Source organism: Lepidochelys kempii, chromosome 28 (assembly GCF_965140285.1).
Source record: "Lepidochelys kempii isolate rLepKem1 chromosome 28, rLepKem1.hap1, whole genome shotgun sequence".
In the NCBI taxonomy this organism is placed as follows: Eukaryota; Metazoa; Chordata; order Testudines; family Cheloniidae; genus Lepidochelys; species Lepidochelys kempii.
Genome location: NC_136407.1, coordinates 2573359 through 2583436, shown reverse-complemented (window position 1 = coordinate 2583436; position 10078 = coordinate 2573359). Strand labels below are relative to the sequence as shown.

General features: G+C 50.6%; 2 protein-coding genes across 2 annotated transcripts; one reads left to right on the top strand and one right to left on the bottom strand.

Moving 5' to 3' along the window:
- Positions 1-319: 319 nt before the first annotated feature.
- Positions 320-2712, top strand: RNF227 (ring finger protein 227). The gene is made up of 2 exons (XM_073326493.2): positions 320-871; positions 1639-2712. The coding sequence occupies exons 1-2, from the start codon at positions 373-375 to the stop codon at positions 1689-1691; spliced, it is 552 nt and encodes a 183-aa protein (XP_073182594.2). The 5' UTR covers positions 320-372; the 3' UTR covers positions 1692-2712.
- Positions 2713-4335: 1623 nt separating this feature from the next.
- LOC140904170 (histone H2A.J-like) lies at positions 4336-5170 on the bottom strand. The gene has a single exon (XM_073326494.2). It carries the CDS (start codon positions 5114-5116, stop codon positions 4565-4567), a length of 552 nt encoding a protein of 183 aa, XP_073182595.2. The 5' UTR covers positions 5117-5170; the 3' UTR covers positions 4336-4564.
- Between the last annotated feature and the right edge of the window lie 4908 nt (positions 5171-10078).

The following is a 10078-nucleotide window of genomic DNA, read 5'->3' as shown; positions in this document are numbered from 1 at the left end:
AACCCAGGAGTCCGGGGCTCCCATCCCCCCACGCAGAGAACCCAGGAGTCCGGGGCTCCCATCCCCCCACGCAGAGAACCCAGGAGTCCGAGGCTCCCCCGCCCGAGAACCCAGGAGTCCGGGGCTCCCATCCCCCCACGCAGAGAACCCAGGAGTCCGGGGCTCCCATTCCCCCCCGCCCGAGAACCCAGGAGTCCGGGGCTCCCCCGCGCTGCGGGTCCGGGAAGGGGCGGAGTTTGGCCGCGGGCGCGCCCCGCCCCCCCAGGCCGGGGGCGTGGCCAGGCCGGCTATATATCCGCCGCCGGCCCGCGGGGGAGGAAGCCGCTAGGCGAGAGAACGCGGGTACGGCGGCCGCCAGCGGACACGCGAGCCATGGACGCGAACGCGGAGAGGGGCGCCGCCGAGCTGGAGTGCGGCATCTGCTACCTGCCCTACGACCGCCGGGCGCGCGCCCCGCGCCGCCTCGGGCCCGCGCACGGCGCTTGGCGCCGCCCCGCCCCCTGTCACCACGCGCTCTGCACCGCTTGCCTCTGCCGCCTGGCGCGCGACCAGAGCTGGGAGGCGGTCACGTGCCCCTTCTGCCGCACCCCCACCTCGCTGCGCGTGCGCGGCAGGGGCTGGGAGGCGGGGACGAGGAGGCGGAGCAGCAGCAGCAGCCGGCGCCGCCTGGCCCTGCCCCCCATCGACCCCGAGCTCTGGAAGCGGATTGGCCGGCGGGAAGAGGAGGCGGGGGAGGAGGAGGAGGAGGAGGCGGTGCCTGGCAATGACGTACCGGAGGAGGCGGGCCAATCGCGGCTGTGGCGGGCGCTGATGAAGCTCCTGCGAGGGGGCGGCAGCCGCAGTAGCGCGCGGGAGCGGCAGCCAATCAACCGTAAGTCTCTCCCCTCGCGCCCGCCCCTTACCCCTCCCCGTTCCCCTTCAACGGTTCGGGCGCGCGCTGCCTGCCCGAAGGGCGGGGCCGCACGTGCCTGAGGAGGGCGCAGAGCCTGGGCCACTTACATCCGGGTCCTTCCCACTTTGGCCAAGGGCGGGCTCTGAGGGGTAGGAGCCTGGCCTCAACGTGATGTCAAGTCAACTCCCCCCTTCAGCTAGCGCTCCACCCCTAGGGGTCTGTGGGGGGGTGTGCTGTCAAGTCACTCCCTCCCTCCCCCCTTAGCGTGCCCACCATGGGGGGCGGTGATGTAAACTCACCCCCACCGTGGCACGTGCCCCCTCACCCCTAGGTGGGTGGGTGATGTCATCCCCCTCCTTGGTGAGGTCATCTCTTATGGGGGGGTGACGTCACCCCCTGGCCATGGGGAGAGTAGGGTCTAGTGATTAGAATGGGGTGGGGGCTGGGAGCCAGGACTCCTGGGTTCCATCTCTCACTCTGGGGGGGAACTGGGGTCTAGTAGCTTAGAGTGGGGGAGGGGGGCGGCACGCTCTGGGAGGTAGGTGGGGCAGGAGGTCGGGCATCATCAGTACCCGTCCCGCCTTTCTGCTCAGTTCCCGCTCTCTAACATGGGGACAGGAAATCCTCGAGCAGAGGCGTTTCAGTGGTACATATTTGCCAGGCTGGGTTGCGTGGGCCCGGGAGCGTTATCACTTGTGTCGTCCGGTCTCTGCCTGCACTCACGGCTCTGTGACTCTCTCCCGCAGCCTATTGTCCAGAGATGAAGGATCTTGCCCTCATGAACTGCTACATCATGTGAGGCTCCAAGGGCTAGCCACAAGAGTTGGGGCTGGCTGCTCGTCAAAAGGCTTAGAAGACTCTTGGGAGAAACCAGCTCTTTCTCTCCCCCTCCCCAAGCAGTGCTGGCTAGCTTCTTCTCCAGGCAGGTAGTTACTGACAAACTGTCTGATCTCATTAGACTCCATCAGCTCTATGGGACTCAACCATAGCACTGGAGCTAGAGTTCCTGGTTCTCATTAACCTGCAGAGAGAGATTCCCGAGGCACCAGCGACTGGCGCGATTGCTTGCGGCATTGACCTGTCACTGCTCATCTCTGTTGCAAGCAGGGAGACTTGACAGGGGCTGTTGGGTCAAATCAGCCGCAGAGATCTGACTGTCTGTCGCCATGAGGCCTGGCGGCTGATCAGTTTGGAGGGTGGCATCCCAACAACTTGTCTGGTCCTGACATCTACAGCCCCTGAAATGCCTTACGTGTCCGGCTCTCCCACTCTCCACCCCTCTCTGCCGTATAAAATGCCAGCGATGCCACTGACCCACCTACCAGCAGATACGGTAAATATCTGGTGGAAAGTCCCATATGGGCAAACTCTGAGCCTCGAGTATTAACTGATTCAGACAGCAAGATTAAGTCTGTGTGCTAACGAACTAGTTAAAAATACCCCTCAAACCCATGACCTCTTTCTCTGCGAATCCCAATGAAAAGCCTATTGCTGTGGTGGTGTTGCCAAATTATCTGCCAACCCTTATCCTTTACCATTGCGCAAGTTAGCAGCCCAATCTGGAGGCAGAATTCCTGTCTGGCCCCAGTTTCGGAGCGCTGCATGTGAAACTGTTGCATGAGGCGAAGGTTTCAGACGTCCCCATGCATCTCTCGCTGAAGAGGCTGGCTTCTTGGTGCTCTCTGCTATTGTAGCATTTCTGTGAAATGAATTTAAATATTGAAGAGTTTGAAATAGGGAATGTGTGTATCTGTTGTCTTTAATATTTAACTATTGTAACTTATATTTAATTTTAATAAAACCTGAAATGTCAACGCTTATTTGGTTGCCTTGATCTCCTTTCCAACAGGAAGGTGGTGCCTGGGGACAGTATCATCAGTAAGACCCATTGCTGTTACTTGGGAGGGAGGGAGGTCCAATAATCAGGACAGGGAGTCAGGACTGGCTTAGAGAACGGTCTCTAATGCTTAGAGCACGAGGGGGTTATTTTTTAAGCCCTGTTGCAGAGCGAGGGTCCTTCCTTATCCTGAATAGTGAATAACCTCAAATGTGAAGGATGCTGTCACTGGTTTGTGGCAAGTCTCTGCCACTAGCCCCTGTTAAAACAACCTCTTAGAAGAGTCATTCTAGTTACCATGTGGCCTGCTCCTATTTCTGTGTAGTCTTAAGACACTGTGTGCAGCTTCTCTTCACTCCATAGACCCAACACTCTTATCTAGGTGGCTCAAACTGTCTTTAGCACTCACAGCTGCCTCTGCTCTTTCTTCCCCACTCCTTGAGCCCATCTGATCATTCTCTGCACCCATGTTCTGACGGTGTGTCTCAATTTTATCCCCTACTCAGGACTTCAGGTTTTCATTTCCCACCACTGACAGCTCTTTAAAATGGGCCCTGTAAACTCCACGTGGATTTGGCTGCACCATCACCTGAGATTAGAGCCACACGCTGGAACTACGTATCTGTGCCTGGCCTAGGGGAGAGGATATGACTAAGACTTTGGTGACTAACAATTCTCATTAAGCACCAGCTGTTTATTATTTAAAATTTAATAGATTCTAAGCTCCCTGTGATCATCTAGTCTGATCTGCATAACACAGGCCAGAGAACTTCCCCGAATTTTCTCCTGTTTAAACTAGAGAAGAATCTCTTAGAAAAACATCCAACCTTGATTTGTTTGGCATCTACAGTAACTAGCCATACATAATCCCGGGCAAACCCAGTTCATCTTGACCTCCTTCCTACCTAGCAGCTCTGCTGACTCGTGCTTACTCTGATCTTAAAATGATCTCATGGCATGTGACTTTCAGATCACGAAGAAGCCCTTGCCTCACTCACCTACACCCTCCCAGACGTGCTCTTCTCCTTTGTCACCTAGGGTGTGACACTGAGCCTTGAGTAGAGTTTCTTTGGTGGCAGTAAATAAGGAGAAAATGAGGCACACCAGCCAGGCAGATTGGAACATGGCCAGTCCCTGGAGACTCCCTGTCTGGCTAATGGGACTCTGTGGCTCTTAATTGACTGTGATTGTTTGCGCTTTGTGCCTGAAAGGAAACAAATCTAGAGTAAAAATAAACAGAGGTGGGTGGACTTTCCTTTTTTTAAGAACGACCCAGTTTGGGGAGCTTGTGAAGTGGATTTTTTCCATCTGTGCTCTTCTCCAAAGAAGGTGTAAGTGGGTTTAAGGCCACAAGGGGCTGTCAGATCATCCCGTCTGACCTTCTGTGAAGCACGGGCTACTCAGTTTCACCCAGATAGTGCTATGTTGAGCCTGATGATTTCAGTTAGACCAAAGCACATCTGCCCTCAGGATGCTAAACTGGCAGAGAACAGGAGAAAGCCAGGTGCCACGCCTAGGTCCCCTGCAATGGCAGGGAATTGAGTAGGTGATGCATGCCCCATGCTGCAGAGGAAGATAAATTCCCTGTGCCCCCCTCAACCGCCCCACACACATACAAAGTCCCTGCCTATTTGATCTGTAAGGAAATTCCTTCCCATCCCCAAATCTGTTTATTAATCGGACCCACATGTGAGCAAGACATAGCAGCCAGGCATCCAGAGAGAGGATTCTATGGGCAAGCTCAGAGCACTGTCCCGTCTCCTGCTGTGGCCAATTGTTGATCTTTCAGAGGAAGGTGGTGGTCTTGGGGGGGGGGGGGGGGTTGGCATCCACTCTCACTTGCCCTTTGCTTTGTGGCTCTTGGTTTTCTTGGGCAGCAGCACTGCCTGGATGTTGGGCAGGACCTCACCCTGTGCAATGGTGACTCCCCTCAGCAACTTGTTCAGCTCCTTGTCGTTCTGCACGGCCAAGTGCTGAGGGATGATGCGGGTTTTCTTGTTATCCCAGGCAGCATTGCCAGCCAGCTGCAAGATCTCAGCGGTCAGATACTCCATCACAGCGGCCAGGTACACCGGGGCTCCAGCTCCCACTCGCTCCTCATAGTTCCCCTTGCGCAGCAGCCGGTGCACCCACCCGACTGGGAACTGCAGTCCGACACGAGAAGAGTGAGACTTGGCCTTGGCCCGCACTGTCACTCCTTGCTTTCCATGGCCAGACGTGACGGGGATTCCCAAGCACCTGACTACTGTCACTGCAGCGATCAAATGCACAATAACACTACTTGGTGGGCAGGGGAGATTGGAAACACACATTGGGTGGGGGAAAAAGTCCCTTCTTGGCCCTTGCAGGTGACAGGCTGAAGCCCTGAAGCATGAGGTTAGATTCATAGACTCCAAGGCCAGCTGGGACCACAAAAACCATACAAACAGCACACAGAAGCTGGATTAAAACACATCTTTCACAAAGCTATCTTGTCATAAAGGCTCCAAACAAGGGAGAGTCCCTTGAAATGTCACCTTCTCTGGCCTTTGCCTCCCAGCTCAAGGGAAGAAACCACTGCTTCTCTAGCTTCTCTTGGAGATTTTTCATGCCTGGACCAGCTTGCTTCGTAAGGTGACGTCTCCTACAGAATGGCCTCAGGCCGGTTGGCTGCATTTCACCCACGTTCCTAACAGAGGAGGCTGTTTTCTGAACAAAGTATAGGCTATTTATTTACATGAGGGGGGGACTATTCTGGAAAGCAATGACTGAGGAGAAAAAAAATATATATATGGGGCCTGTGGTATATAATCAGGTGAACCATGAGCTCCCAATGAACTCTGTGACCAGAAGGGCTAATGCAGTGCTTGGATGCATAAACAGGAGCAGCATGAGTAGGAGCAGAGAGATGATTTTACCTCTGCATTTGGCATGGGTGTGACTGCTGCTGGAATGCTGAGTCCAGGTCTGGTGTCCACAATTCAGGAAGGGATGTTGATAAACTGGAGAAGGTTCAGAGAAGACCCATGAGAATGATTACAGGATTCAAAAACCTGCCTTAGAGTGAGAGATTCAAGGAGCTCAATCGAGGTAATTTAAGAAAGAGAAGGACTAGGGGTGACTTGATCATAGAATCATAGAATCATAGAATATCAGGGTTGGAAGGGACCCCAGAAGGTCATCTAGTCCAACCCCCTGCTCGAAGCAGGACCAATTCCCAGTTAAATCATCCCAGCCAGGGCTTTGTCAAGCCTGACCTTAAAAACCTCTAAGGAAGGAGATTCTACCACCTCCCTAGGTAACGCATTCCAGTGTTTCACCACCCTCCTAGTGAAAAAGTTTTTCCTAATATCCAATCTAAACCTCCCCCACTGCAACTTGAGACCATTACTCCTCGTTCTGTCATCTGCTACCATTGAGAACAGTCTAGAGCCATCCTCTTTGGAACCCCCTTTCAGGTAGTTGAAAGCAGCTATCAAATCCCCCCTCATTCTTCTCTTCTGCAGGCTAAACAATCCCAGCTCCCTCAGCCTCTCCTCATAACTCATGTGTTCCAGTCCCCTAATCATTTTTGTTGCCCTTCACTGGACTCTCTCCAATTTATCCACATCCTTCTTGAAGTGTGGGGCCCAAAACTGGACACAGTACTCCAGATGAGGCCTCACCGATGTCGAATAGAGGGGGACGATCACGTCCCTCGATCTGCTCGCTATGCCCCTACTTATACATCCCAAAATGCCATTGGCCTTCTTGGCAACAAGGGCACACTGCTGACTCAGTGTCAGTCGGGGAAACAATATTTAATAATGGGTTCTTCAATCTAGTAGAGAAAGGTTGAACAACATGTTCCTATGGCTGGAAATTGAAGCTAGACAAATTCAGAGTGGAAATAAGGCATAACATTTTAACAGAGCAGTTAACCATAGGAGCAACTTACCAGGGGCCGTGGTGGATTCTCTCACTGACCATTTTTTAAATCAAGATTCGGTGTTCTAACTTCCACTGATGAGTTAGGAGCTTAAATCACTTTAAAGATTTGAGCCTACGTTTCACTGACTTTCAGTGAGACTTAGGTTCCTGAAAAGTCGCTTCTAAGGTGTTCAAAAGTGCCTTGTGCTCAAAGTTTGGCCAGCTGTCCCTGGTTGAGAGAGAGGTGTTAGAAGGGATGGGAGTTGAGCAGAAAGAACAGCCTCAGCGAAGCTATTAAAATCCTCCCGTGCAGTGCTGTGTGACAGGCATAAAAGAGGTACGTGCATAAAAGAGCAGTGTAACTAGGTCAGATGTGGTTGGATTTCAGCTCTCCGAGGCTAAGCAGAGGGAAACGGAGCTGCGAGCCAGCCACAATAATTCCATCTCTCGGGTCCCTTGTCGTTCTAACATGGATGCATAGATTATAACACCAGGAGGGACCCTTGTAGTCCTATCTTGTATAACACGCTGGGTGGGAAGCCCCCAGCCCAGTTTCTGGGCTATATTTATTTTTTTAGATTTCAAATCAGAAAGATGCCTTTCTGACGCTCTGATGCACCCTAGCATCATTAATCATATAATTAAATTAAATCTGAGCGGTGTTAAAATCATTGCTTCACAGGATCTCGGCTGGCCAGCTACCCTTCGTCTAGGAAGCCGCCTGCCCAACAAAGGTCGTTTTCAGCATACCCGGAGAGTCGCGTTATTTGGGCTATTTCAGATCATCTTGGGCAGCCTCTGAACCAGGAGTAAATAAGTATTTGAGCACAGGCAGATAAATAGAAACGCTGTGTGTTAATGAGTGTGACGGATGTTTCAAAGGGAGAGGAATGACAGATTTAACAAACTTCTCCCACCTGCCTAGTATCTAAGAATAGCCAGGTGTGCCCGCTCCTACCCCTTTCATCAGGGGCTGCCTGGAGGGTAGCATGTAGTTGGGAGGTTTAGGTTGGATATTAGGAAAAACTTTTTCACGAGGAGGGTGGTGAAGCACTGGAATGCGTTACCTAGGGAGGTGGTGGAATCTCCTTCCTTTGAGGTTTTTACGGTCAGGCTTGACAAAGCCCTGGCTGGGATGGGATGATTTAGCTGGGGATTAGGTCCTGCTTTGAGCAGGGAGTTGGACTAGATACCTCCTGAGGTCCCTTCCAAGCCTGATATTCTATGATTCCATGATAAGTGGAAGGTATTTTGGTAAGGGTCGTCTTTATGGCCTCTTTCCATCAACACAGCAACTCCCAGCTCTTGCTATCTCTCTGTAGCCTTTAGGCCCAAATTTTCGTGTCTAAAGATAGACCCTCAAATCCATATTTAGGCCCGGTAAGCAGAAGTCTTTAAGATTTAACTGGGAATTGGTCCTGCTTCGAGCAGGGGGTGGGACTAGATGACCTTCTGGGGTCTCTTCCAACCCTGATATTCTATGATTCTATGATAAGTGGAAGGTATTTTGGTAAGGGTCGTCTTTATGGCCTCTTTCCATCAACACAGCAACGCCCAGCTCTTGCTATCTCTCTGTAGCCTTTAGGCCCAAATTTTCGTGTCTAAAGATAGACCCTCAAATCCATATTTAGGCCCGGTAAGCAGAAGTCTTTAAGATTTAACTGGGAATTGGTCCTGCTTCGAGCAGGGGGTTGGACTAGATGACCTTCTGGGGTCCCTTCCAACCCTGATATTCTATGATTCTATGGTAAGTGGAAGGTATTTTGGTAAGGGTCGTCTTTATGGCCTCTTTCCATCAACACAGCAACTCCCAGCTCTTGCTATCTCTCTGTAGCCTTTAGGCCCAAATTTTCGTGTCTAAAGATAGACCCTCAAATCCATATTTAGGCCCGGTAAGCAGAAGTCTTTAAGATTTAACTGGGAATTTGTCCTGCTTCGAGCAGGGGGTTGGACTAGATGACCTTCTGGGGTCCCTTCCAAGCCTGATATTCTATGATTCTATGATAAGTGGAAGGTATTTTGGTAAGGGTCGTCTTTATGGCCTCTTTCCATCAACACAGCAACTCCCAGCTCTTGCTATCTCTCTGTAGCCTTTAGGCCCAAATTTTTGTGTCTAAAGATAGACCCTCAAATCCATATTTAGGCCCGGTAAGCAGAAGTCTTTAAGATTTAACTGGGAATTGGTCCTGCTTCGAGCAGGGGGTGGGACTAGATGACCTTCTGGGGTCCCTTCCAACCCTGATATTCTAGGATTCTAAGTCTATGGAAGCTACTGGCCTCTGAACACCAGACCAGTTGTCTATGGGGCTAGTTGTGCACATGTGTGCCTGGTTTTGGGCACCCAAAATGTTGACCTTTTGCCTCGGTTTCAGATTTCCCCATCTGTAATATGGAGGTACCTGGGAGCTGCGATGCAAGGGTTAATTAGGAAAGCATAGACTATGCCATACTGGATCTAGACCAGCATGTCGCCTCAGGTTCTTGTGAGGAAGGTGGAAGAACCCCAGCGTGGACAGACGTGACATAATCTGTCCCTCACGTCCCCTTCTGATCCCTTTAGGGAGAGATTGGTTTAAATCTGGAAGCATGAGGAGTAAGATCCCTTACAATAGTGAATGCTAATCAACTTTGGAACTCTGGATATTCATATCTATATGAATGTCCAATCCTTTCTTGAACCGTGCTGTGTTTCTGGGCTCAGTTAGTATCAGAGCCAAGATTTCAGGGAGTTTAGTGCTAAAGTTTTAGAAGGGGGGAGCGGCCCTGAGTGTAATCGATGCAGCAATGCTTCCTGAGTCTGCAGAGAGCCTGAGCCAATTGCTCTGAGATGGGGGAACTTTCCCATTCATATCAATTACCCCCAGAGTTTGGGGATACTTACAATTTAGGGTGGAAACTACAACACTCAGGGTTTTTTCCATGGTTTCCAAGCAAAACCATGAGAGCCAGTGAGAAATGTTTCCACGTGATGTTTCTTTGTTGAAAAATGTCAGAACCAAAATTTTGTGGGAAAGGCTCGGTTTGGACACATTTCTCGATGTGAAACATTTTTGAAAAATTCTGAATGTTTCAAAACCAAAAATTGTGTTTTTTCCACTTTGAAATGATTTTTTTTATTTTGAAATGTTTAGCTAATTAGAAAGCAAATATTTAAAACACCCAGTATGGTTGAATAGACATGATACATTTGAAAATGACTGACACAAAATGTTTTGATTGACCTGAACTAAATTTGGGGGATGGGGGGGAATTTTCAGTTTGTGAAAATATTCAAATTTTTGTGTTTTCCTCCTGATTTGGGACTGGAAAAATTTCCAAACTTTCCCAGATGTTCACAGGACAAAAAAGCCATTTCCTACCCAGCTCTTAAACGACTTGTAACTTGATAACTTTGGCTGAGTTTCCTCAAAACTCAGTGAATCTCAAACTCAAAAATAAACTCCTTTAAGCCATACCAGTCA

Bases quoted from the DNA above. Each gene is read 5' to 3' on its own strand.
- RNF227 (XM_073326493.2), top strand. From the start codon at position 373: ATGGACGCGAACGCGGAGAGGGGCGCCGCCGAGCTGGAGTGCGGCATC. The intron at 872-1,638 runs GTAAGTCTCTCC...TCTCTCCCGCAG, and splicing joins GGAGCGGCAGCCAATCAACC to CCTATTGTCCAGAGATGAAG.
- LOC140904170 (XM_073326494.2), bottom strand. From the start codon at position 5,116: ATGAATCTAACCTCATGCTTCAGGGCTTCAGCCTGTCACCTGCAAGGG.